This window comes from Rhinolophus hipposideros (assembly GCF_964194185.1).
Source record: "Rhinolophus hipposideros genome assembly, chromosome: 8".
Taxonomy (NCBI): domain Eukaryota; kingdom Metazoa; phylum Chordata; class Mammalia; order Chiroptera; family Rhinolophidae; genus Rhinolophus; species Rhinolophus hipposideros.
Window position 1 is genome coordinate 73,584,422 of NC_138054.1, and position 27,629 is coordinate 73,612,050.

General features: G+C 48.7%; 3 protein-coding genes across 5 annotated transcripts; 2 read left to right on the forward strand and 1 right to left on the reverse strand.

Moving 5' to 3' along the window:
• Positions 1 to 193: 193 nt before the first annotated feature.
• On the forward strand, positions 194 to 21,860 carry BSDC1 (BSD domain containing 1). Of its 2 annotated transcripts, none has more exons than XM_081054858.1 (11): positions 194 to 246; positions 515 to 575; positions 6,059 to 6,175; positions 8,137 to 8,304; positions 9,669 to 9,723; positions 11,613 to 11,728; positions 12,181 to 12,249; positions 12,424 to 12,502; positions 13,409 to 13,888; positions 18,870 to 18,973; positions 20,336 to 21,860. In XM_081054858.1, the coding sequence occupies exons 1-11, from the start codon at positions 236 to 238 to the stop codon at positions 20,366 to 20,368; spliced, it is 1,293 nt and encodes a 430-aa protein (XP_080910984.1). In that variant the 5' UTR covers positions 194 to 235; the 3' UTR covers positions 20,369 to 21,860. The 2 variants fall into 2 exon arrangements, with proteins under 2 accessions (XP_080910984.1, XP_080910985.1); XM_081054859.1 differs by having other exon boundaries at positions 229 to 385.
• A 484-nt stretch (positions 21,861 to 22,344) lies between these two features.
• On the reverse strand, positions 22,345 to 23,921 carry TSSK3 (testis specific serine kinase 3). Its single transcript, XM_081054862.1, has 2 exons — positions 23,762 to 23,921; positions 22,345 to 23,120 (listed from the first exon to the last, which is right to left on the reverse strand). Exons 1-2 carry the CDS (start codon positions 23,904 to 23,906, stop codon positions 22,456 to 22,458), a joined length of 810 nt encoding a protein of 269 aa, XP_080910988.1. The 5' UTR covers positions 23,907 to 23,921; the 3' UTR covers positions 22,345 to 22,455.
• FAM229A (family with sequence similarity 229 member A) lies at positions 23,573 to 25,333 on the forward strand. Of its 2 annotated transcripts, none has more exons than XM_081054860.1 (3): positions 23,573 to 24,652; positions 24,732 to 24,878; positions 24,992 to 25,333. In XM_081054860.1, exons 1-3 carry the CDS (start codon positions 24,519 to 24,521, stop codon positions 25,206 to 25,208), a joined length of 498 nt encoding a protein of 165 aa, XP_080910986.1. In that variant the 5' UTR covers positions 23,573 to 24,518; the 3' UTR covers positions 25,209 to 25,333. The 2 variants fall into 2 exon arrangements, with proteins under 2 accessions (XP_080910986.1, XP_080910987.1); XM_081054861.1 differs by having other exon boundaries at positions 24,401 to 24,652; positions 25,106 to 25,306.
• Positions 25,334 to 27,629: the final 2,296 nt, after the last annotated feature.

The following is a 27,629-nucleotide window of genomic DNA, read 5'->3' on the forward strand; positions in this document are numbered from 1 at the left end:
AGGAAATTGAGTGAAGATTGGATTAAGCATTCAGGGGCGGAGTTTAAGGGAGAACTCTGGACAGAGACTGGACCGAGCTCAAGGAGGCGGAGCCTAATGATGAAGCGGGCGGAGATTGGGCTGAGGGCGGTGTCCACACGAGGATTGGGCCGAGCGTTCCGGGGAGGTGCTTGAGGGGGCGGTGCCGTGTCGCAAGTCAAAGGTCAGTAAATAGTGGTGATGTCATGCAGGCAAGATGGCGGAAGGGTGAGCCCGTCATCCAGCTCTCGGAGGCTTTGGGGCCTGAATTCTCCCAGGGTTGGGGTGTTGGGCCAGGGTCCCCACGGGGAACAGGAGGCCAGCGCGACGGCAGATGGAGCTGAAAAGGCGGGGTGGAGTCTCAAATGTGAGGGGGTGGGGAAGCGGTCTGCGAAGCCTCAGCCCGCGGGCCACATCCGAGGGGGAAATTGGGACCCGATGTATGTGCGGGCAAGAGTCGCACTGCGGGGCCGCCAGATGTGTCTGTCTTCCACAGGGAGGACGTGGGATGGTGGCGGAGCTGGCTGCAGCAGAGCTACCAGGCAGTCAAGGAAAAGGTAAGCCGGCCGGCTGGGCCCCGCGCCGCCCTGCCCGACCTGTGCGTGTGCCAGGCCTCGGGGATGAGGCCGACTTGGTCCCTACTTTAGACCCTTTCGGTCTGCGGGAGGACAGACCCCCCCCACAGACCAATGTGACACAAGCCCCAGTGAAATACAGGTTGTTTTAAAGGCTGGAGCGACCCTTTCGTAGGAATCCCATAGGAAGGAGCAATTTATTCCAGCTCGGGAAATTCACAGCTTCGTAGAAGAGGGGACATTTGATGTAAGCCTTGAAGAAAAAGGATTCTAGCACTAAAAACTTACTCCTATAGTCGTTTAAATGTGAGTGGACAGGAGTGCGCGTGTGCTACAGCCGGCACTGTCTGACAGGTCCCCAGGATACCGACGTTAGCCAAACAGACGCAAACCGGGGCCTCCCAAAGCTCCGTCTGGTGGGGAGACAGCAGTCCCTGGGGCGTGACTGAGGCTTGGCTCTGCCAGTGAACAATGCCGTTGTGCTTTTGTTTCTTTCATTCCATGCTAGTTTGTCAAAACCAACCCACATGAATTCTGGAAAAAGTTAATTCCTTGTTTACCCCAAGCAACCGGGGTGAGTCCTGTTTCAGGGCAGACTCCGGGAGGCTTCTGGTCTCGGTTAAATCAGTCCTCTACTCTGGGAGCATTTTTATCCTCCCCTGGCTGTGTACTCCTGTCAGCTACAGACCAGCACATCTGAGAATGCCCTGAGCTGTTTGTGTTTTGATGAGGCCCAAGAGGGAATTTCACACTGAGGTTTAATAGAAGAGACTCCCAAGGAGCTTGCTTCCTGTTGATCAATCAGACTGAGAGTCTGACATTCCTTTAGCAGTATGATACTCATTTAACAAATGTGCGAAGGCCTCCTGTGTGTTTCCCTCAAGGTTGGTCTTACTATATATAACACATGAAAAGTAGGTAGTTGATGAACCTTCCATTTTTGTTTTTGGGGAACTCGCATTTGAAAGGAAGGGGCAGGAGGTTAGTGTTGTTTCTGCCTTTGACAATTCCCCATTCATAGAAAAGAGACTTAATTTCCCTCTCTTAGCTACTTACTCATATGAACCTGGGCAAGTTATCCAACTTCTCTAGGCCTTAGTTCCTCACCTGTAAAATGGGAATATTAATACATATCTGATAGGATTGTCATGAGGATTATATGATAATATGTGTAAAGCACTAAGAATAATACGTAGCACACAATAAGTACTATGTAAGTTTTGGCTATTTTTATTAAGTGCTGAAAGTGATGGGGAAACCTCTTAAATACCACCAGTCCATTTTTCCTTCCATTTTTATCTTGGTCTTTCAGTGCTTTCCCGGCCTTGCTTCCTTCCCTTTTTCTCCTGGCTCCCTCTGGACCAGTTGATTCCCAGCACCCTCAATTCTCTTGCACCCCATAGCATACATTGCCCCAGAGACTAAAGCTCTGAGATGGTGCTGTAATCTGCCTTCCTGTGCTTCTTCCTTCCTCCTGTAGTGCGTGTGTGCGCACGCTCACGTGCACATGCTTGTGTGTATGTGCATGCTTGCCCACAGACACTGACAGAGAAAATTGCAGAATCTTTGGCCCCACCACAGATTCCCCAACCTCATCTGGGCCTGAGCACCTCCAAACAAGCTTTTTCAGTCTAATTTGCTTCTCCTCCTCTTGCCTTCAGAAACTTGCCTCAAACCTAACTCTTCCCTCAAGTCCCCTGTTCAACCACTTCACCTTTTACTTAAGGGAGACAGCGTCAGCTCCTACTTTTTAAAAATTGAGGTCAAAACAATAATGAATGCCAACTATAATTTTATACATATATGTAAAAACAAAATTTTAAGGCAAAAAAAAAATTGAGGTCAACAGGATGATCTCTCTTAATTCCCTCCTGCCCCTGAAGCCTCTAGATATAAACTTATCTGTATACACACTCAGCTTTACCTACCACTTGCCAAACCAATGGGTGGTTTTCAGCGCTTATCTTCCTGCACCTTTCTGCTGCATTTGACACTAGTGATCACTCCCTCTTCCTTGAAACTCTACTCCCTTGGCATTTGTGACATGATTCTCTCTCAGTTCTTCATATGCTTTTCCAGGCTTTCCTTTCCTGACTGTTTGCATTAGTTCCTCTTCCCGTGCCTGCCCCTTAAAGGTGTATTGGAGGGGCCTTGTCCTCAGCCCACTGCTCTGTTTACAGACTTCCTGGGTGACCTCCATTTTCATGTTAGGGTGACAGTCCTTTTCTCTGAGCGTTAGTGCTTGAAAATAGCTGTTGCTGGACAACTATTCCAGATGTCCCACAGTCACTGCAGATTCTACATGACCAAAGTCACTGTTACCATCATCTCTCTAAACCTATTCCCCCTTCAGCATTTTCTCTCATCAGTTGGTAGCATTGCCTCTACCCTGCTTACCTAGTTTAGCAGCCAATGGCTCTTCCTTGACTCTGTCTTGTCCTTAGTTAATACGTCTGTATTGTCCGGTAAGAATAAATATTCTATTTTCTTTCCTGGTCTATTGCAGCAGCCTCCTCACTGGTCTTTTTCCCTCTTCTAATCTTGTCACCCTTGGACCTGTCCTTCATACCAGTCACTCAATGACCTATTAAAAGGGCAAATCTCTTCATGCTCCACCTCTTTCAAATCTTTGGTGGCTTCCCACCTGGTCCCACAGGGCTGACCAGGTACTCCATGGTTGCCCTTGGCAACCTCTCCAGCTTTATCCCTCACCACTTCTGCTTTACCTTATGTTCATTAGGACTAAAATATTTGTAGGCCTCAGGACATCCCATGCCCCACCAGGCCCAGGCTTCCTTAGGTAACTCTTGCTCAGTCTTTAGGGCGCAGTCCATACCTCCCTTCACCAAGTCTTTCCAACCTTCCCATAATACGCTGGTCACTGGTCTGTCCTTGCGTTTCAACACTGTTATGTGAGCATTTTCCCCAGTAGACTGTGACAAGCTTAAGGACAAGCACCGTGTTTATTCATATTTCTCCCCTCCCAGCTCACAGTCTAGAGAGGGAGACAACCATTCATCAAATAATCAGACAGATGGTTATATAATTAAAATTACCCTGGTACATGTAAATTTAACAAGCAAACATTTTTTGAGCATTTACTCTATTTCAGACTCTATCTCAGACACTGGGGAAGCATCAGTGAACAAAAAATATGGGCTCTGTGTTCACAGACCTCAGTTTATGCAGGAGGATAGACGTTGAATGGGTAATCATAAACCTAAAGTATGTGAAATGTTAAAGAAGAGAATGTGCAGGTATCCTTAGGACGTGAAGCAGGGGAGCCAACCTCGTCTGAGGTGGCGTCAGGGAAGCTTCTCCACGGAAGCAACATTTAGCGTAGCTCTGAAAGAGAAATGAGTTGGCCAGGTGAGAGGGTTCACTCCTTGTGTTTGTTCGCTTCTTTGCTTTGAATACTTAGAACTGTATGTCAGGGAGAGGGAATAACGTATTCAGACACCCTGAGGTCAGGAAGATGCTAGAGCATTTGAGAAACTTGTGGAAGCCCAGCTGGAGCTCAGTGGTAGGAGATGAGAGTGTGCCACAGGCAAAATTATATGGGCCTCCTGAGTGAAGGTAAAGATTTTAAACTTGCTCATAGATACTATGAAACCACTGGAGAATGTGAAGCAGGGGCAACATGGACTGCTCTGACTTACAGTGTTCCCACTGGTGTGAGGAGGAAAAGGCAATAGAGATATCTGATACTACCTGGGAAGAGTCCAGATGAAAGCAGCTTGGCCTGGGCTAAGGTGGTGGCAGAGTGGGTGGAGAGAGAGAACTAATAAACTACCTCTCCACCTCAATGAAGGAGTCCCACGTCTGATACGGAGCCATGATTTCTACCCCCAGGGAAGCCCCTGGCTAATAAGATGAAACTGTCCCACTCAGAGACTTCCCAGGCTGAAGAAAACTAAGCAGGACCTTCCCCAAAGAAAAAAAATCACTAGAATACTGAAAAACACGCTTTAAAAAATGCAGGTGTTGGGGCAGCCGGTTAGCTTTGTTGGTTAGCGCGCTGTGCTCTTAACAAGGCTGCTGGTTCGATCCCCACATGGGCCACTGTGAGCTGCACCCTCCACAAGTAGATTGAAATAACTACTTGACTTGGAGCTGTTGGGCCCTGGAAAAACACATTTAAATAAAAGTTTAAAAAAAAGAAGAAGAAGAAGAAGAAGCAGCAGCAGCAGCTGGGTCAGCCCGGTGGTTCAGGCTGTTAGAGCTCCGTGCTCCTAACTCTGAAGATTGCCGATTCGATTCCCACATGGGCCAGTGGGCTCCCAACCACAAGGTTGCCGGTTCAGCTCTTTGAGTCCCGCAAGAGATGGTGGGCTCTGCCCCCTGCAACTAGAAACGGCAACTGGACCTGGAGCTGAGCTGCGCCCTCCACAACTAAGACTGAAAGGACAACATGAAGCTGAATGGCACCCTCCACAACTAAGATTGAAAGGACAACTTGACTTGGAAAAAAGTCCTGGAAGTACACACTGTTCCCCAATAAAGTCCTGTTCCTCTTCCCCAATAAAATCTTAAAAAAAAAAAAAAAAATGCAGCTGTTTATCCTCGTGTAAAATGAGAGGGCTTGCAGGGTTGAGCGCAGAGGTAGTCCAGGAAGGCATCCTTGAGTGGATGAGGCTAAAGCAAGACAGGGTAAGACTTAGACAAGAGCGGAGGGCCTGCTATCTCAAGTGGATCTGAGTGCAGGGTAAGAAGCAGATTGGTTTAACAGAAGCAAATATCAGTTCTGCCCAAAGGAGCTCTACAGGTGAATAGAACCCTGAAATGGTGGGACCAAGAAAGCCTCGGAGAGAATCCAATCCAATATTTATCTTAGCACCCCCTTTATTGAATGTAAAAATCACACACACCTTTTTAGTGATATTAAATTGTCAAGAATTACTCATAAAAGCTTTCTAAATTATTGCTGTTATTAATGCAACATGTTTATTAAGCTTTTCAGACAGATAATTTCACATCCTACCTTATATTTCAACTAAATTTCCCTGTAACAACAAAAGAAACACTTTCCTTTGATAAAAAAAATCGCATACCTTTTCTTCATGTTATTTGAAACAAACAGCATGTCTTAAAGCATATCAGAGCAATGCAGTGAAGTCTGTTTTGTTTCCAGACTATGTGCTACCTTCCCCAGTCTGCTCTTGAGAACTACTGACCTAGTCAGTCTCCCTCATTTATAGGAGACAACCGAGGACTAGATGAGAGCTACTCATAGCTACGTAGCTTGTAAGTGTCAGTCCCTGTTCTCAGAGCAGCAGGAAGTTCCTCCGCTCTTTTGTCAGGTACCAGGTCGTGGAATTGGGACAAATGAGCATTTTTTCTGAGCCCAGGCTCCCTATGCCTCTTGAGTTTTCTATATGTCTGTCTGGTACCGAAGAAGTACAGGGAATAGGAACAAAGGGAGGTGGAGCCAGCTGGCTCTGTCATCCCTCTCTGTCTTCCCATAGTCCTCTGAAGCCTTGGAGTTCATGAAGCGGGACCTGACAGAGTTCACCCAGGTGGTGCAGCATGACACGGCCTGCACCATTGCAGCCACAGCCAGTGTGGTCAAGGAGAAGCTGGCTGTGAGTACTACCTGTGCCCTCCACGTGACTGTCCCTAACAGCCTGACCTGCCCTGGGACCCTGGTGGGGGCTCCCAAACTTGCTACCATTATTTTTACGTGATTGTTTTTCCCCAAGGCTCCCATTTTGAAAGAATTATCTGTTAAGCAAACAAGCTACATGTATTAAGTAAAAATAAGCTTTCCCACTTCTGTATTGTCGATCGATAATTTAGAAAATATAGATAAATGAAAGAAAGGCCTAGAGACACCCATAATTCCATCTCTCAGTGATAACTACTGTTAATATTTGGGGAACATATCCTTTATGTTCATTTTCTTTTTCAAACTTGGAATCAACTGAATACCATGTTTGTAGTCTACCATTTGACCTAATCATTGCAGATTTCGTTCAGCAGCCTCACAAATGGCATGGTATTCTATTATGTGCATTTAACCAATTCCTAGTTTTCTGTTTCAGCTTCTCCCAGAATTGTTAACAGAGCTACAGTGAACATTCTGATTGCTAAATCTTTGCCCTTAATATTTTCTTTATAATAAAATATTAGAAGGGATCAGGGTGAGTACAGTTTTAGGCCTTTTAATATCTATTGTAAAAGTACCCTCCAGAAAGGTTGTGCTAACTTATATTCTTACTGGCCCTGTTTTTATTAATCAGAGATGTACAGTGGAATCCTCTTGTTAAATAGGAGTTAGATTTTGAAGTCATTGTGAAAGTGAAAATTGTGTATAGTCAAAGATATCCCCGCAAGTCTCAAGTTTCTGATGAAGTGCAGTGTATTGGCTTTATATTACAGTTTTTCCTTTAGTATTGGAACAAATTGCAGTTTCCTCATTTGATCACCATCTGAATCATCTGCCTTGTGACTAGAGACCATATTATGAAAAACACGTTTTGAAGCTTTTTGCCAAGCTTGTTTTGTTGAATGTTGTAAAATACTGTCTTCCTGCACAGCTACTGATGAGCATGAATGACAGTTCATCATCCTGCTGAACTGTGCTAAGTAGCAGAGACATCACTGGGTTTTTTTGTTAATACTTTTTTCGTTCAACAGATATGATTGAATGCCTGTAACAGGCATGTGCCAGTCGGTGTGATAGGTTCTAGGTTTAAAATGCCTGGGCAGCATAATCAGGAGTAAATATTATAGTTTTCCATGAGGATTTTAGAGACTGGCCCTGTCTCTCAGCATCCCATCCCTGCTGGCTCAAGGGTATTCTGACCAGTGTGGCTCAGTGTGGTGTCTCACCTTCTGTGAGGTCCATACATTGGCCCTTAGTTGGTCCCAGACTTGCCTCTAGGCAAGGCTATCTGTTTTCATCTTGCCCATATTTCCGCAACCTTCATATATAAAATACTTCCTGAGCAGTGATGATGATGAAATTGTGATATTACAGTACTGCTATTTATTAAGTGTTTGCTATGTGCCAGGCATTGTACATGCCTTATCTCTTTTAATCTTCACAGTAGCCCTCTGAAAGAAGTATATTTATCTGCATTTTCCAGATCAGGAAACAGAGATTAAGGGAGGGTTTAGGTTTTGTAACCAACAAGTAGTAGAACTGGAATTCAGATTCAAGTTTGACTCCACAACAGTACCTTTCCCATCACTTCGCCCACAGGTTCTCTTCCCCTCTGAATGTTTATGGCTCCTCCCCTATCAATTTTTGATCAGCCTGGCTGGCCTTGGAATTTTGATGAAGCAGCCAGTCAAGGAGCTCTGCTCTGACCTACAAAGGCCACCTGCAGCCCTATTCTGCACTCCATTTGGGAGAGGGGACCCTGGCTACGTCTCTTTTCTCCGGCCCCAGAGATGGGGTGAGAGGTCCTGAGCACTTGCCTGCCCCGTCTCTCCCCTCCCTTCCCCCACACACAGTATACTTTTGCCCCTCCATGCCCCACATCCCAGATTGCAGCCTGCTCCTGGGCCACTTGCTTCCTCTGCTGGCTTCTCTCTGCAGACTGAAGGCTCCTCGGGGGCAACGGAGAAAATGAAGAAGGGTTTATCTGACTTCCTAGGGGTGATCTCTGACACCTTTGCTCCCTCACCGGACAAAACTATCGACTGCGATGTCATCACTCTGATGGGCACGCCCTCTGGCACTGCTGAGCCCTACGATGGCACCAAGGTATTCACTAGTGGCCTCCCCTGCAGATGCCTGGCAGCGCTGAGCTCTTGTTTTACCACCTGTACTCGCTTAAGCAATACACGTTCAGGCAAACGAATCAATATATGTGTATAACTAAATTGGCGAATATCAATAAGCAAGAAGCTGATCGTTTTTCACCCCATCACTCAAATAGAAACAGTAATTTCTTGTTGGTGTATAACCTTCCATTTCTTTTTGTTTGCTAACACGGGTAAAGATAATTTTGGGTTTTTTTCTTTTCTAAAAAGAAAGGCACTTTATACATGCAATTTTATAACCTTTTAAAAAATTTGCAATAAACTTTGCACTTTTCCTGATAGCCGTCATTTTTAATATCTTTAAATTCTTGCAAATGAATATAGCATAACTTATTCAGTCATTTCCCGAGTGTTGCACATTTATGGAATTCTGTAGGGAGTGTCTTTACAGGCGTGATCTTCTCCACATTTGGGTTATTTAGGACTAATGTCCAATAAGAATAAACGTACAGGGGGGAGGGTGTCTTCAAAGCACTTAAATCAACAATAGTAGTATATTTTTAGCACATTCTATTTTCTCATTACTTCCTGGATTTCATGGAATGTTTTCTCCTAAATTTACAGTGTGGTGTCTTAGCAGCTTGGCCTTTTTCGTGGCACTTTACCATACTGATTTTCTATTCCAAACATACTGATTTTTTCAAACACGTTTTTCAGCCCTAGAATTGGCACGACCACTTGGTGAACATTTGAGTGGAATTGTGAATTGTTTTAAATGATCAGATTTTAGAAAACAGGGAATCACCAGAACCACTTGCTGAAGTTCTGATGCAGACAGCCGCCCGTGCTTCACGTCATCCTGAGGAAGGAAGTGGGGGCTTTCTGTTTACCAGCTAAAGTTTGCCACTTCTGTGGCCCCCATAGGAACACAGCTTACAGTTCACTTGGCAGACTGGCTGTGAATTAAGAAATTCTTGATGGATGGTTTTAATTTACAGGAGTTACATTATTTCAAAACTTGCCCATACATTTGGACTTGACTAAAATATTTGCATTAGCATTTTTCAAATTTCACATAATTCGAAAGCATTTTATACATATAATATTATAGCCTGTTTACACTGTATTTTCTTAGTTTCCAGGGGTGAGATACTGGTTGAAAGATCATTTTTTTGGGAGCCCCAGTTTTGGACTCCTGGCCTAGTGCTCCACTCTCTAGCCACAGTGTTAATTGACAAGTGCCCTGTGGGTATGGTCGTCAACAGGGGAGAAGCTGGACTGTGGATGATTGGGTACTCTGACAGGAAGGGGTGCATTCTTTGCTCAGCACCCCAGAATTTATGATCTCTTCTCTATTTCTTACAGGCTCGCCTCTATAGCCTGCAGTCAGACCCAGCAACCTACTGCAATGAACCAGATGGTGAGGGGGTAGTGGTGAGAGGGCGGGCTTGCAGGGCAGGGAGACCAAGGAGTCTGGGCTAGGTGTTCTGTTCATCTCTGTAAGCAGTGGCCAGATACCTCCTGTGTAGAGGGGCCAGAGTGGGGCTAGTGTGTGCCTTCCATCTGATGGGATGGGTTGATGGTCCCTTTCCTTCCTGAACCCCGGCTGTCTTCATCCCCATCTGCAGAGGCTTTGCTCCTCTTCCTCGTCTTTAGCTCAGGCAACCTCCCCGCGCCGTTGCCCTGCCTGTTTGCTAAATCCCTGCCATGCAGCAATCCCCAGGCTGGGAACTGGAGATCAGAAATGACTTTAACCTGGTCCAGACCTCCAGGAACCTGCTGTTAGGAGAGGCAAACAGGAAACAGTCAATAAAGCAAAGGATGGAGTGACTGCTTCCACAGAAAGATGGGGGCAATGGGAACCCAGAGGAATGGCACCCAGCCTAGCCTGGGAACCTAGGATGTGACACATGAATTGAGGTTTGAAGGATGAATTAGCAGTAAACTAATTTTACTTTTAGAAGTGGGGAGGTGAGTGTTCAAGCATGGCTACAGGACATTTGATGATCCAGAAGGAACAGGGAGTACCTAGGCATTTGGGAAGGCTACATTACAGGGTGCATGTGAGGGAATGAAGGCAGTAAGAGCTGTCGTGAGAGCCAGATTGCAGTGCTTTGGGTGCCAGACAACGCAGTTTGAATTTTGTCCTAAAATGCTCAAGGTAGTGCTTCTTAACCTTTTTTTAGTTACAAAGGCCTTTACAAATCTGTTGAAGTCCTTTCTCCACAAAATTTTATATGCAAAATGGGAATTCTTTGATCCTTTAAAGCACATCTTTGGACCCTAGCTTAAAAACCCCTCCTATAGAGAACTATTGAAGGGTTTTGAGGCCTGAGATGATTCAGATTTTACATTCGATAAAAGAGCCCTGGGCAGTGTTGTGAAGGATGAAATAGAGGGAGAGACAGAAGATGGAAAGACCTGTTAGGAATGTTGGTGGCAGTCCTCACCTCAGAGGTCGGGCCAGGAGCTGGGAAATGGCAGGAGGAATGAAGAGGAAGGTGTGCATGTTTGAGACACTGAGGAAGGAGAATCCAGAGTGACAGAATAGGGGGCATCTGGGAGGGCCCCCAGGTTTCCAGTGGGTAACTGGGTAGGACCAGTTGAGCAGGGAAGATGAGAGCAGTTTGGGTTCACAGCACCTGTACAGGTGGACGTATCCAGGGGACACATGGACCTCTGGATTTGGAGCTCAGAAGGGTGGCCAGGGCTGCAAAGAAAGACTCAGGCAATTGTCAGTGGGAGGAGAAGGTTGAAACTCGTGGTTTACTGGTGGTTGTGTTGGGAGAAAATAGAGAATAAGGAGATAAGGAAAGGAAAGAAAAGAGAGGGACCCATGGAAGACTCAGATGAAACTAGAGGAATGGGAGGGAAATCACAAAAGACTGAGAAGCCAGTGGGGAGAAGGGCTTCAAGAGGAAAGCAGTGGCTCCCAGGGTCAGAAACTGGGGATTGGTCACCTGAGGAAGGACAGAAGTAGCCACTGTGTCTGGCAACATGGGTCCAAGACTGATGAGAACAGCTGTTTCAGAGAGGACCAAGTGCAGTGGGCTAAAAACACGAGCAGACAGCAGATGTGAGAGAGAATGGAGCCTGCAGCCCTAGAGATCATGTAGGGGCTGCACCCTGGTGTCAGAGAAGTCCACCTACCCCTTCACCCTGCCTTACCCATCATCTTGGGCCACATGACTTTGAAAAAACCGTAAGCTTTCCTCATTGTCCATGTGCAAGCTTAGGTGTGTCTTCTGTAGACACAGGGTTCTTTCCCCCAATCCAGGGAACTGACCGTCAGTGTCTGTCCCTCTACAGGGCCCCCGGAATTGTTTGACGCCTGGCTTTCCCAGTTCTGCTTGGAGGAGAAGAAGGGGGAGATCTCAGAACTCCTTGTAGGCAGCCCCTCCATCCGGGCCCTCTACACCAAGATGGTGAGGGCCCAACCGGCAGGACCTCACTCAGCTCCCAGCTTGAGGTGTTGGGAGGTGGGAGGGACATGTCCAGAGTATTTTGGAGTCATCTGGCCTAGAGAGCCAGTGGGAGACCCTGTACGGCCTAAACCAGCCAGGTCCTGAACTAAGAATCTGCACGAGGGAAACTGATTTGCCAGGCTTCTGGCAGTCATGGTGAAAAATGGAAGAGCTGGCAAAGACTGATGGGAGTTCCTTTCTCCCTCCTGGCCAGGATGATCCAGGAAGGTAGCAGGGGTGAGGGTGGGGTTAGGGGGATGGGGGCGACAGTGAAGTAAAAGTGCTCTGATTATCACTGCTCAGCCACTAATTGTCTGAAATCCAGAGTGGCTGGGAGCTGGCTGATAAAGCTGGGAATGCACATTCCACACAACCACTCCAAAAGTCTCATCTCTGCTGTCCCCTCCCTCCAGGTGCCAGCAGCTGTTTCCCATTCAGAATTCTGGCATCGATATTTCTATAAAGTTCATCAACTAGAGCAGGTATGCTGCCCTTGCCTGGGGAGATACTCCGCTCAGCCATGGGGAGAGTGGCCTAGATTTTGTTGAGGGAAAAACTGGACATGGGGTGCCAAGAGTTCTGGGGTCTCCTGACTTCCCAGGGTCTGGGAAGAGGGTGCTCTGACTACTCTTGCCCAACTGTTCGCCCATGTTCAGGAGCAGGCCCGGAGGGATGCCCTGAAGCAGCGGGCAGAACAAAGCATCTCTGAGGAGCCTGGATGGGAGGAGGAAGAAGGTAAGGGGTACTGAGAGGTGCTGGGCAGGTAGCAGGTCCTGCCTGTGGGGGAACGTCTGCGCTGTTCTCTCTGAAGCCTGGAGAGACGTGGTACCCTAGGGAAGAGTGGGGAATGAGTACAGTGTGTGTGCGCACCTTGGATAGCCTGGGCTAACATGGAGATGTTTCCCAAGGCTGGCGGAATGCCAGGTTTAGGTACAGAGAGCACGTGTGTCGGTTGCAGCAGATTCCCCTGCCAGACACGGAGCAGCTACTTCAGAGTCACCTGGGATGCTTACTGAAATTCCAGATTCCTTCCCGCTCCTTGTAAGACTGGGGATGTGGCCAAACTTGTATTTTTAACAAGCTTCCCTGTAATGTTAATGCCCATCCAGACTTGGGAACTGCTGGCTTAGGGAGGAAACTGCATCCTCTACCTGGTAGCTCAGCTTACGACAGTGTGTTGGAGCCATCTGCGTGAAATAATACTAACATATTTATTAAGTGCTCATATGATATGCCCAACCTATACTAAGAGCTTTACGTGTGTGGTCATTAGCACAACTCCATTACCCCTCTTTGATGAACAGGGCAGGTAAATGAAAAGAAAAGTTAAGTGCCGTGTCCCAGCGTATACACCTAGGATGTAGCAGAACCTAACCGGATCCCAAAACTGACTGATTTACAACCTTGGCTGTCTAATACATAATGCCGTCTTGGGCTGTGTTTCTGGAAACTGAGTACCCATCAGACACGTGCTAGGCCTCACGGGTAGGAGAACCCTGATGGAGGAGGTGAGGAAACTGGCACCCTTTAGACTTGCTCAGAGTAAGCTTTGGCGTGAACCTGAGATCTGTCTTCAGAGCTCCAAGACTGTCTTGGGGCTGACCAGGGCACATTGCCCTCTTTCCCTACCTTTCCCGACAGAGGAGCTTGTTGGCATTTCCCCCACATCTCCAAAAGAAGCAAAGGTTCCTGTGGTCAAAACTTCCACATCCCTTGAAGAAGGACCTGACCCTCAGAGCCCCTGTGAAGAGAACCTGGTGACTCCAGTTGAGCCTTCAAAAGAGGTGACCCCGTCAGAGAGCAGTGAGAGCGTCTCCCTTGTGACACAGATTGCCACACCTGCTACCACGTCGGAGGCACCAATGCTGCCCAAGGACGTGTCCCAAAAGCTTCTAGAGGCATCTTTGGAAGAACAGGGCCTGGCTGTGGATGTGGGTGAGACTGGACCCCCACCCCCAGCTCAGTCCAAGCCTCACACCCCTGCCGGGCGCCCCAGTGGCCCAGAACCCAGGCCTCCAGCCAGAGTAGAGACTCTCAGGGAGGAGGTGCTCACAGACTTACGGGTGTTTGAGCTGAACTCGGACAGTGGGAAGTCTACACCTTCCAACAATGGAAAGAAAGGTAAGTCAAGGCCAAAGCCCAGGGAAGTATGTGGGACAGGGTAGGTAAGAGTTGACACCTCACAAGGCAGGTTTATGTCCTTGTCCCTTGTGAGGATCCTAGGAGCAGATGTCTTTTGTTTGTGATCCTGATGATGATGACAGATGCTAATACGGAGCATCATTACCATATTGCATCCATTCTAAGATGCACTGATTCTCAGAACTAAAGCTGCATCTTATAAGTATTGGCTCTTAGAGTCAACAAAATAAAGTTTATGTCCGATCCTGTGCTAAGTTGTAATATTACATTTTAATTTCTCACATCTCACAACCCAGTGAGTCCAGTGTTACTGTCCTCATTTTATAGATGAAGAAAGTGCGGCTCAGAAATGTTCAGTAACCGGCTCAGATTCCCAGGGCCAATAGTGGCAAGCCCAGATTTAGATTCAGGTCTGTCTGACTTGAAGCCTGTGCCTTAACCACCTACTGCATTGTTCCAGTTTCTATTCTGTCCTTTTGGACAGTTCACCCTTATCCTGGGCTGGGAATGCCTTGGCCATTAATTGAGTTTCAGGGTCTTCTCTCCTGGATGACCTCGGGACAGTCATTTAGCTTCCCTAAGCCTTCATTAATTATTATGAAACATATAAACAAAACGTACATGTACAGTTTAAAGAACACAGTGAACTTGCTGTGAGGCAGTTTAAGTAATAGAGCTTTAGTTTCTTATCTGTATAATGAAATTTTAGTCTGCTGACTCTTTGACTTTATTTCAAGGGGGAAACTCTCTAACTCCTGGAATTAGAGGACAATAATAGCTCTGCTGTCAACTTTTTTGCCACATCCAAAATACCTGTCTAGACATAGCTGATTGTTAGCAAGACCTTCCCTCAGCCACACACACACACAAAATGGTCTTTGCCAATATTCAGTACCAGTCAGCCACAAAGCTTGCCCATCTGGTGAGCACTGGCCTGCTGGCACAGTGAGAGATTGGTTTGCTGCAGCGGATGGGAAATGGGCCCCACCGCACCCTACCCTGCTCTCTCATGGAAAACTGCAGGGTTTCTAGTTGCCAACACAGTGCTTTCCTTCCAACTGATTCAGTGAGGTCATCCATGGAGCTCCTCCCTACTCTTTATGAGACACTGAGGAGGGAGGAGCAAAAGCTGCAATCTTTGTGATGAAGCACGGAGCAGTATGGAAAAAAAGTTTCTGATCTCTAAGCCTGCATTTACTCCTCTGTAAATTGGGGGTGATTGTTCCATGAGAGGTCCTCAGTCAGGGGAGATATTTTGAGGAGAGCGCTGCTTTGGAGAAATGGTGATGATAATAAGAGGTACCATTCTTTGAGCACTTTCTATACATCTGTATAGCTCTGTGCTACAGTATGTGATAAGCATAATCACTCAATCTTCACAAAAGCCCTGTGAGATCAGTGCAATTTCCCCCTTTTTTTCCACTGGTAGGGAACTGAGGTCAATCACCCACCCAATAAGAATTTGAAAAAGTGTGAAATAGTCCCTTAGGAGAGACTAGGAGAAGACTAGGTGAATACTGACAGGTAGTGTGAGGTTGCTGGGTGGGTGGGACTAAAGGCCCATTTGAGTTCGTGGTCATGAATTTTAAGAGACACCTGTCAATACTGTTGTACTTTTGTCCAGCCACACGCAATTACTCAGGTGTAGGCACAGAGCAGATGCGGAGTTGGATTTAACCAGGGTTCAAGTTTAGCCGGATGAAATCAGTGGAGGAAAAGAGGGAGAGTTCAAGTATATGCAGCAAGTGATCAGAATGATGGCTCATGGAATCTGAGCTGGATAAAGGAGAGAATAACAGTGAAACAGTTAGAGGGTTGAAGAATTATAGGTTCCATTTGAAATTGGGCTACTAGAGAGTGTGATCAGAAAAAAAACAAGAGTGGTAGGTGGAAGAGACTGGACTAAATGAGATTATGGGGAAGATGCAGTGTTAGCTCTTAATAGCTCTGCTACACTGTCTCTGGTATACTAGGGGATTCTCAAAAGGAGGGGCTGGGAATGCGATGCAGAAGACCCACCAGAAGTAGCTGTAGTCACTTAGTGGGGGGAAGCCAGGGTCTTGGAATAGGGTGGGACAGTGGAGGGAGTAAATCCTAAAAGGAAGAATGGAGGCTTGGAGACAGTGACACCTTTCCCTCTTATGTACACTTCCTAAGATGACATGAGGGAGGCTTGGTCTCTGGGTGCAGCAGAGTCTCTTGGGGTGGCCTAGCCATAGGGTCTCCCAGGGTCCCAAGGCGATCCCCATCATTGCAGAGCTGCTTCCCACCTGAGGTTAGTAATCAAAAAACAGTAAAACTCCATCATGAAATCTACAGTGGTTGCACAGATGAGTTTTCTGCAATGTGCACAATGAAATGGAAATCTTAGTACTCTCATTGTATCACAAGACAGGATGGTGGGAGGAGGCAGATGGCAGAGAGAGCCCATATTCATATCTCTGCCACTCAAAGCCTTCATTTCCTCATCTGTAAATTGGGACTGTAAATACCCATTCTAGAGGGTGATGTGAAGAGCTCCAAATAGGATACTCTGTTTCCTACCCCTGGAACGGTCTTCCCTAGCTTGTAAACCTGAAGAAGAGAATTTCAAATCCCTGGAGGGCTACCTGAGGTTAGAGAAAGCTGTCATGGCCACGGCCACTGTTCTGAAGTGAGGAATCCACCAGGAGTTTGGCTTCTACCCCACAGGAAGCCTACACAGACAGATAGCCAGGTGCATGCCACCAACGTGTCCTGAACGCACAGGGATACTTAGATGTGAAGTCAGAAGGACTGGAACCTGGCTGCTGCTCTGTCCCTGACCAGCTGTGGGACCATGTGCGACATTACTTAACTCTGAGACAGGCCTTTAACGACTCCATTGGTTAAAATCAACTATTACAGGCACTTTACCTTGATACCGCTATTCTTTTTTTGTTTTGTTTTAAATTTTATTGGGGAATAGTGTCCTTCTCTAGGGCCCATCACCTCCAAGTCGTTGTCCTTCAATCTGGTTGTGGAGGGCGCAGCTCAGCTCCAAGTCCAGTTGCCGTTTTCAGTCTTTAGTTGTAGGGGGCGCAGCCCACCATACCATGAGGGAATTGAACTGCAACCTTGTTGAGAGCTCAGGCTCTAACCAACTGAGCCATCAGCCACCCCCATTGATACCTCTATTCTTAACACATTGTATCTCAAACTGCAGACCCTAGGTCTACACAGAATCATCCACGTACCTGTTTAAAATGTAGAATTCTGGGCCACTACCTACATCTGCTGAATCTGAATGAGGGGGTGGGAGGCAGGAGTCTGCACTCTAGTAAGCTCTTCCGGTGGTTCTTTGGGAAGAGCGTGGTTTTATCCTTATTTTATAAATAAACTGAAGCTCAGAATAACTTGCCCAAGACTGCACAGTAGATAAAAGAGTAGGGATTCCACCAGTTCTGCTTGGCTCCAGAGACCATGCTCTTACCACACTGCTTGTGACTAGCTAGGTGACTAGGAAGAGAGACCAGTGGGAGACCCCTTTATAAGGAATGTGGGGGCTGGATTTAGGGGATCTCAGAAGCTAGGCGCAAGCTGGTGAGGAGCAAGCTGGATAAGAAATAAGGAGATGTTTACGGGTCATGCAGTTGGGGGATGAGGGGCCTACTCTTTTTAAAGCTGTCTAAAAAAAATACAAAGTAATATGTGTTTATTTTAGGAGGGAAAAAAGAAAAACCAAGAAAATTACCTCATGACCTCATCACCTAGAGATAACTATTGTTAGTATTTTTGTGGGTATTTTGCTCATCTTTCCTGTATGTGTGCATGCATCTGTGAGCATAGTTTTTAAATGGACTCAGACTGCGTATACTTTTTTTTTTTACAGGAACTATTTTTACAGTTTTCTTCTTAGTAATAACTCACATGTACTTTTTTTATATTGCCTGTAAAAAGTCATACCCAAATATGAATGTTTAGGGCAGTGGTTGTCAAACGATATCAGGCATCAGAATCACCTAGAACAGGGATGAGTACATTGTTTCTGTGTAGGGCAGGATCACAAATATTTTAGACTTTTGGGGGGCATACAACTTCTATCCCAACTTCTCAGCCCTGCTGTTGTAGCCTGAAAGTAGCCATAAATAATATGTACACAAATGGCCATGGCTGTGTGCCAAAATTTTATTTTCAAAAACAGGTGGTAGGGTGGATTTGGTCTATGGGCCATCGTTTGCCAATTCCTGGTTTAGAGAAAGGGTCCGTGAATATTTACTGAATACAAACTATGTGTTCTAGACACTTGGAATATATAAGAAAATAAAACAAAGATTCTGCCTGCCCTTGGGGAGCTGTCATTCTAGCTCCTCTATTATTAGACAGTAAACACTTTAAATAAATCTGATGGCATAATATGCTAGAAAGTGGTAAGTGCAGGGAACAGCCCATGCGAAGACCCTAAGGTGGGGATGTGCCTGGTATGTTTCAGGAGTGGGAAGATCCGTGTAGATAGAAGGGAAAGAGTAGAGACGAAGAGGTTCACTGTTTATGTCTTCTGGAAGATTTCTGGGGCTCCCAGGGAACCTCTGGACCAAAGTGCTTCTCCACTATTCAGCAACTTGCGTTTTCTCTCTTCATAGTTTAATACTATTTGTTACATATATGAATGTTCTACAGCCTAACCTTTAATGGCCACATAATGTGCCATCATGTGACTACACCATTTGTTTATTTTTGTAATTCCCTATTAGTGGACTTTCAGGTAGTTTTTTAAGTTTTCATCACTGTAAACTTAAAATCACAGAACATCCTTCTGGCTAAATTGTTGACTGAATCTAGGATTGTTCCTTAGATTCCTGAAAGTGGGAAGTGAGCTAGAGTGACCGCAGAACGCAGACCTTTGGTGTGTATTGGTCAGGCCCGTTTAGAGTGCCGCCCTCGCCCCCCGCGGCCCCCGCCCGCGCCCCTTCCTGCCTTCACACTGTGCTCGTGGTTCCAGGCTCCAGCACCGACATCAGCGAGGACTGGGAGAAGGAATTCGACTTGGACATGACCGAAGAAGAAGTGCAGATGGCGCTTTCCAAAGTGGATGCCTCCGGTGAGGTGAGTGGGCGGCTGGCCACAGGGATGCCAGCCCGAGACTTCAGGGTCTGAGGACTCTCCCCACCCAGCCCCTCTGTCCCCTCAGGGTGCACTCCTGTGCCCATCTCAGGTGGCAGGTGACACGAAAGAGCTGGGGCCTCCCACTCAGGCCCTGGCTCTGCTTCCCCTCAGTTCGGGGTGGATGGATGGGAGAGTTCCTGACAGCTCTGTGTCACAATCACCTGAGGAACTACTAAACATAAGGACACCGAGCCCTGCCCTGGAGCTTCTGACTTGTGGTCCCCCGGGGTGGGACCTGAGCAGATTCCTAGCCTTGCAGACAAGACAATGTGATCTAGGACTAATCATTTCACCTGAGACTCCATTTTCCCGTGTGAAACATGGAATTGATCATTAGAAGCTGTGATAGACAATGAATGTAGACAGCATAAGCGTAGTGCCGGGACATGGGAGTACTAGTGGGTGTTACTGAAACCACCAAAGCCAGTCCAGTTAGAAGCTCCGAGGACGGTTACTCATTCTTCACTACCTCTCAAAATCAAGAATGGGTCATTCGGACTGAGGCTTCAGCCCAGACATCTGATTCAAGTCAGTGTTACTTCCACTGACACACAGGAACCACATGATTCTCTCCATTGTGAAGCCCATGAACCTGCTAAAAGAGATTAGAGGCACGGGAAGGGCCTCATTTTTCATATTGGGAAACTGAAGCCTGAGGAGAGGTAGTGACCTGTGCAAGAGCGTATTGCTATAGCCAAGGCAGAGCAGGCCCATGGGGCCCTGTCATGCCACGGAGCGCCATGGCTCTTGTGTCTTTGCAGCCTGACGTGCAGTATACGTGAGTAGAGTTATACCAGGGATCAGCTGACAGCAGGCCATGAGAAAGAGGACTGGGAGACTGCAGCTGGGGACCAGGCGCTGGCGCCCCTAGGGAAGTCCCTGTAAGCACCTGTAGTCCCCAAGGCCACGCTTGCTCCTAATTACAGTGACTCTCTCGTGTTCTCTGCCCCTCAGAGCCAGGTTCTTATCTGCTCAGCAGGAGGCAAGTTTTCCTTAAGGGACTAACTGACTTGGTTCCTTTAGGCAAGGCATCCTTTGGAGAATCCATTGTTGGTTGGTGGAAGCATTTCCTCTGGGTCTGGAACAATCAAAACAGCAGAGCCACCACCCCTTGGGCAGAGGGCAACTCTGCCCCCCAGACATGTTCCTTAAGACCACTGTCCAGAGTATGGCCCAGGGTAGTGGGGGTTGTTGGGGGAAAGGCTATCCGGAAATGGAGGCAACAAGGGGAGCTTGGGTCTGGGCTTGACTCAGAGGAGTAAATATGTGTTTGTGCTCTCCATTATCCCCTCCCATTTGCAGCTGGAAGATGTAGAGTGGGAGGACTGGGAATGAGGGGAGCCAAGGCAAGCAGCTCCCCCTCCCACAGCACCTCCCACCTCCCTTGCTCATCTCAGCCCGGCCCTGGAAGACACTGACCAAGAATGTCCCCGCAAATGGCCTGACAACCAGAGCTCTCAGCCCAGATTCTGGGTTGCTCCTTACTGGTCCTTTGGGCCTCTGCTCACATCTGGGAAGGGGCTCACAAAACCCAAACCAAGAACTCTGACTTGTGCCAACTATAGAATGACCTAAGGGGGAGGAAACCTCCCCCCTCACCGGAAGAGCCTACATATCTCTGCTGAATACACACTGTTCCCAGGGACTCTTGCTGGGAAGTCCCAAGGGACAGCTCCCTACTTTCTTCCTGTGTGGACAGAAGCTGAACCATCGGTCTCGTGGAAGAAGCCAAGTCAAAACACTGTCCACCCTTTAAGCAGGCACAGAAAGCCATGCCACCTGGCGTTGGCTAGACAGAGATGGCGAACACATTTTGGTTCCTATTCCTTCGGGTAAGAAACATTGGACTCTGGGAAATTTGCCTCTCTTGGTGATCTCCCCTTCCCAGGCATTTTCCATTCCTAGAAAGGTTCCTTGAGGTTCAGAATCGAGACCAAACCCAGAGTTCCCACCTTTCCTCCAGTCCAGGCTGGTATGTCCCCAATGCCTTTCCCAGGCCTTCTTCATGTCAGATGCACCCAAGTCCTTAGCCCAGCTGTGCCACCTGCAAGACTGCTCTTGCTTTTCTTCCCCACGAAGGGAGGGGCCACTTCAGGCCTGCTGTGCGTTGTCTGGCAGGGTACCTTGTCCAGCCAGCTACCCATCTCGACCCCCTGGAGATGAGGACACAAGCCAGCTCCTGACAGTTCAGAGCAGTGATCTAAGCCGAGTACTCACAACTCTAGCAAGCCCAACTTCTCCGCCTCAGCCCATTTGCTTCTTGAAGGGATGTGCTGGGGTGAACTTCTTGAGGCTCTCATCAGGCTTCTGCAAAAGCTCTTCTTCCTGAAGACAGACCCAGTCTTTGTGGCTCTCATCCTCCACTCGTACAGATGCACCTCTCCTGGGGGAAGGAGAGGCTGCAGGAATCCCTGGTGCTTCACGACGCTGCTCTGGTGATTCGTGTATATACGTAGTCTGGTGTGTTCACCAGTGATTTAGTGGGATCGTGGTCAGGGCTGCCGAGAGAGCAGTGGTCACTTCCACTTCAAACCTTCAACAAGGGGGTGCGACGGAGAGAAGGCTGAATCTTTTTGACGGGATGGGGTTTTTCTCTTTGTAATTATTTCTTTAGTTTAATTAATCTTTTGGTTGTTTGTGCAATATTATATATTTTAAATTATAATGCATCTCCCCAGAGTATTTTGTAGCCGGGAAAAGAAAAAAGGAAAAAAAAAAAAAGATTCCAACAGCTGTTAGTTTTGTAATTAAAAAAGAAAGAAAAAAGAACTTTGTCCTGAACCTTTTCCAGACTTGCCGTTAACAGCATTAAAGAGATTCACCAAAAGCTGGAAGCTGTCTGGGGGTCTGTTCTTGTCCCCCACGGCAGCTGCCTTGGATACAGCACAGGGCTTGCCATGTGTGGAGTGGCTTCCAGCTTGGAGCCTGGGGGAGGGAGCTGGGGGCTAGCCTGGTCCTGAGGAACTTCCTTGTCCTCATCCCAGGCTCAGTTTGGCCCTTGGATGAGGAAGGGACAGGGCCCCCAACAGGCCTGTGACCAAGACGAGTCAAGAGGCTGGTTCTGCATTCCCAACGCTTCTGCTTTTATTTGGATAGGAAGTTGCAGCAACAGTGGCTCCGCTTGCTCTTGGTCATTGTTCTCCTCTCCTCCCCCTTTATGTGTATAATTCTGGGGTCTATTTTTAATTAACTTTAAACACTTGCATGAAAAGCACTTGTCAGTCGTAATAAAAGGGAAGTCTGAATGAGCCCCTCTGGTTCCATGAAGATCTTTAAAGGGAAAGAGAAGTCAGGCTGGGGAGGGTGTAAGTAAGTTTTAGGATACGTAAACTTAAAAGTGTAAAATATATATCACCATTTCAGAAGCAGGTTTCGGGTTTGCTTTCTCCTCCTGCTTTATTGGGGAGGACTTGCCATTGCTTTTATGAAGTGCTTGCTAGCCATGCATGCCAACTAACTTCCTCGATTGAAGGCCTGAGGATCATGTCTGGTTCCAGGAGCTGCTTCAGCAGGTCCTGGCATTCAGCCGAGATGCCCAGATGAGTGGGGAAGGACACTCCCTTCTGCTGCTGCCACAGCATCTTGGGGATGTCTGTGTCGTCAAAAGGTAGGCTGGCACAGAGCATGACGTAGAGGACGACACCCAGGCTCCAGACGTCACCCTTCTTGCTGTCATGGGGAATACCCTGCAGCACCTCGGGGGCAGCGTAGGCTGTGCTGCCGCAGAAGGTCTGGCTCAGCTCCCGGCGTGACTTGGGCAACACCTTGGCAAAGCCAAAGTCAGTCAGCTTCAGGTTAAAGCCCTGCAACAAGGCATTCTCACACTTGAGATCCCGATGGGCTACGCCACAGCCATGGCAGTAGCGGATGGCCTCGACCATCTGACGGAAGAGGGCCTTGGCCCGGCTCTCAGGCATTGGCCCCCCATTCAGCACGCAGTCAAACACATCCCCTCCCTCAGCCAGCTCCATCACCAGGTAGATTTTCCCGTCTGCAGACTCCAGCATCTCATACACCTGGATGATATTCTTGTGGTCCAGAGTCCGGACAATCTGGAGTTCCCGAGGCAGGAATCTCTGGATAAACTCTGAGGAAACGAGGAAGAAAGAGATGGGGCATCAAGTCCAGAGGGGCCTAACTCTTCCCTCCTGTCTACTACCTTGCAATATCTGCCTGTCCACACACCATGTCTGGTTCTATTATTATTGTAGTTAATATTCAAAGAAATTACTCCCTGCCAACCTCAGGGACTCTTGTGAGCAGCCTGTGAGATCATGGATATCCAAATCTTTGTGGGACTGTCAGACAAAGCCACTGAATCTGTTATGAGGCAGCCCACAACGTGGTGAGCCAGTTCTCACCCCTGCCTCATGATCCACAGTTCCTTCCATGAGCCCAGTCTTGTTTCCCATTTCTACCTACCTCTATAGCAGCTCCTGCCCTCTGGCAGCCCTGGCCATGGTCTTTCTGCCAATCTCTGTTCCCCTGGTAGGCTCAGGTTCTGCCTCCGACGACCCTTCACCCTACCACTTTAACCTTGGATTTTGGAGGGCATGATGTTCCTGGACTCCCAGCATCCCTCTGTTCCCCACTGACCTACCCCAGAGCCACAATCTCTTGCTTCGCTTGGTCACAGACTAAAGGGGAGGAGAGAATGGTCCTTCTGACTGGAGGAAGCACCCACCCATCTCAGCCAGCCCTCCCTTCTCCAAAGGGGCCCCAGCTCACCTTCTGGCCCTCCCATCTTGTCTATAATTTTAATTGCCACCTTTCTTTGGTGTTTTTTGGAAAATGCTTCTTTGACTTTTGAGTAGGTCCCTTCCCCAATGGTCTTGCCCAGCTGGTATCCATTGGAGAGCAGAAAGTCCTCCATGCTGTCTAGCGCCTCCTTTCTTCCTATCACCCTCTCAGCTCATGCTGCCTCTCTGAGGCAGCTCTACTCCACCATCGCCCTTGGCCCGGTCCTTTTTCCCCCAAGGACTTCATCCGCAGCGGCCCCCAGCGTTAGAACATTCTCCGTCTGGACAGACCAACCGCAGGTGGTGGGGAGGGAGAGGGCCGGACATTTTAAAACTCCGGCCCAATTGTGATGTAAATGTGTGACCCTTGGCCAAAATGGGTAGTACCCCTACCTGCCCTCACCAGCACCAACACCAAACAGCACTGGTTAAGTCACTGCCGCGCTCCCGCCACCACGCCAGGCAGTGAGTCGCAGCCCCTGCTGGGGTGAGGGTGGGGCACTCCGGGGTGTCCGCGCTGCCCAGGATGCCAGGCTCCTTTTCGTGGACGCCGCCTCGCAACTGATTGTTGTTTCTGCCTGCGCCCCCATCGGGCCGTTGGGGACCTGCGCCATCCAGTCTTAAGGCGCTATGGCGAGAGTCCGCCGGCTCCCGGCTCGCGGCCGCACTAAGTGCTGGGGCAGCGGAGGGTTCCCCGGCTGGAGGAACGGGTTCTGTGAGGTCAGCGAGCCGAGGTCCGGGTCACAATGCAGCCCGCCCCCTCGACGCCCGGGACCGCACCCGCCGCAGACACCTGCCCGGCTCCTGGACCGGAGCGTCCCCTCGCGGCCAGGGCTCAGGCAGCTGCTTCCAGCCTGGGACCGGCCTCGGCCTCCGGCAGGTGAGCCACGACCCACCGGGCGGGTGCGGGGAGGGGACGCCCGGAGGCGCGGAGTGGCCTGACCCCCCTCCCCACGCAGAGCATCCGGGGTCCTGGACATGAGTGCCCAGGAGCCCCCGCAGGTTCGGAGATTCCCCATTGAGGCCGGAGACTCCCCTAGCCTTGCCGCCGCCCCCGAATCCCAGGACAACCCAGAGCCGGTAGCTACAGAGCACAACCCGGTCAGGTGAGCAGGCGCCCTCCCCCGCGGCTCCTCCTGCGTCCCGGGGTGCTCCCGGCCGTCCCTGGCCCCGGCCCATTTTTCATCCCCACACTGACCCCCTCATCCCCCCACGTCAGGGCCCCACATCCATTACCGAACCTCGGGGACCGCCAAGTGCACTCCCTGGATGCGTCCCCAACAGGATGGGCCGGCCCCCGCCTCAGGGTGCCCTGCCGCGTCACTTTCCCCAGGCCGCTTCGACGCTGCCCCGGCTGCCACTGCCTGACGCTGCTGCACGTGCCCATCGACGTCTACCTGGCTATGGGCGGGAGCCCCGGGGCCCGCGCCACCTAAGTGAGGCTGCGCACGGGCCACCACGCTGAGGTCGCGCGCGCCGAGCACGAGACAATGATGCACATTTTAAAATAAAAGAATGATGCACATTTTAATAAAGCACAGCATAAACGGTTCTTTCCACTACAGGCTGGCTGTGTGTCTCTGTTCCTTTGCATCGGGCCTGCCGACTGCTCCTCCCCATCCCTTAGCACCTTCCCTTCGGCTGTCTCCTCCCTTGAATCCTGCCCGAGGAGCCCCCCTGTCCTGGTCCGCTTTCTTCTGTCTGAGCGCTAACCCCTCCCCCCACTTTTTTGCTAGTTAGGACCCCTTCCTGGGCAGCTCCCTCGGGCCCTGCCTACATCATTCTCCCCCATCCTTCATCATTCTCCCCCATCCCTCACCTTAGTTCTCCAATGAAAATCACATCACTCTGCTGAGCTCTGGAGGCCCAGAGAAGCTCGGGATTGGGGGAGGAGGGCAGACAATTTAGAATAAAGAGAATGACTACCCACACCACGCTCATTTAATTCTCCCAAGACGGAATTAGGTTTTCTACCTGCTGTTTTGTGATCCTGGGCGCCTCTGGTTTTGTTGAAAGAGTTTAGGGGCTGCCCCGTCCATTTTGAGCCTTGGTTTCTCCTAGGACTGGTGGCACCAGAAAAAAATTGGGGAAGAAGTTGTTTGAAAAACTTTGATTTCTTATTTCTATTTTACAGGTGAGGGAACTGAGCCTTGAGAGACTTGCCTGGGGTCCCCCTAGCACACTCTTGTGTCTTCAGACTTAATGCCCTAAAAGCCATCCATCCATAGGAGGGGCCCATGACATAAAGTTGCCTGGAAGTGTAATATTTAAGCTGAATCGGTATTTCCCACTTTCCAACTTTGCTTTAATGAACCTGTATTATTTTAATATTGGAAAAAATATACTGTCGTGCGGGGTGGCCAGCGGGGTCTCTGGTCCCGCTCCCTCGTAAGAACGTAGGACACGGTAAGGCCAAACAGGAACACCCACGGAGCCATAGGTAGGGAAATTATATCACTATATTTTCGCTGGCTGGCGGCTGGGCTGGAGACACAGGAAGCAGGATCTACATAATCTGCAACCCACCGTCCTAACAGCAGACCGTGCTTGCCAGCCACCATCTTCTTGCTAGCCCCCACTCTCTCTAACTGCTAGCATAGCCACAGCAATTATATTAGTGGCCAATGGCTTACGGGTTACAGCTGACGGCCAACTAGCCACAGCTGATGGCCATCTGATCACAGTTAATGGCCATTTACTACCCGATCCAGCACCTTTCTATGTGAGGCCAAGAGCCTAGAAACTGCTTTTTGGGGCTTTGTCCCCACATATACGTAACCTAAAGATCAGGTTCAGTCTCCTGTCCCCTGAGATCTAAGTACAATTGACTCAATACCCCTCTCCTAATCCACATGGGGTAGAAGCCCAAGCTGTCCCTCAGCGCTTCAGAATCCTATGGTTACCAAAAAGGTGACTTCTTGGCTTCTGCACAAAATGCTCTCCCAGGCAGTGCCAAATGTAGGAGACTTACGGAAGGAGAGGGTATTTGCTGAAATGCATATACTCCTAAGTGAAGACTTTAGACTTGACCATTCAACCCCTGGTCCTTTAAACGTCCTGGCTCTTGAAAGCCCCTCCATGCCTATGTTTCCCCTTCACGAGAATAACCTCTGGCTTCAGGCCCTAGTGCTGGCTTCTCTCTCCTCCCTCACACCTACCTCCTGGAGAGCATCTCAGGGACTCTCAATACTTCTATTAAGTGGAATAATCCAGTTGTTTCCATCCCCACAAAACTCCACGCAGTCTCTACTCAGCCTAACAACCCATGCCGCTGCTCTGCAGAAAAAGGGCCTCCCCTCCTTTCCTGTAAACAGTACTCGCTGTTTAGGAGACCATTATCATTTTAGAGAGAAACAAATTATCAGGCTCTGTGTTGATAGGGTCTCTCCATTGCAAGCAGCTGAAGTAAGCTTCAGCAAAAAAGGGATTGATTGTTTCAAGTGTCTGGGAAGGATATACGCTAGTGATTAAAGGAAAAACTGTAGGAACCAGGGCATCTCTCGGGCTGGAACCAAGTATTCAACCCCACAGGGACGCCCCATTGTTCCTCTCTCATCCCTGATTGTATCCTGGGCAGAGAACATAGCTGCACCAGCTTAGAAATCCCAATAATCCCAGTCTCCATATAGCTACCCCTGGAAGGGCAGTGTTTGGCCCTTCTTAAATCACATGCGCACTCCTTGGGTCAATTACCATTGTTAGGGAGATGGGAGACTATAAACGGCCAGGCTGGGCCATAGGTAAACCTTCCCTTGAGGTGCAAGCACAGCCAGGTGATTGACAACATCACCAGAAAATAATGGGTAAAGATGGAAAAAAAAATACTTCAGGAGAAGAGAGAGCTTATGCAAAGGCTG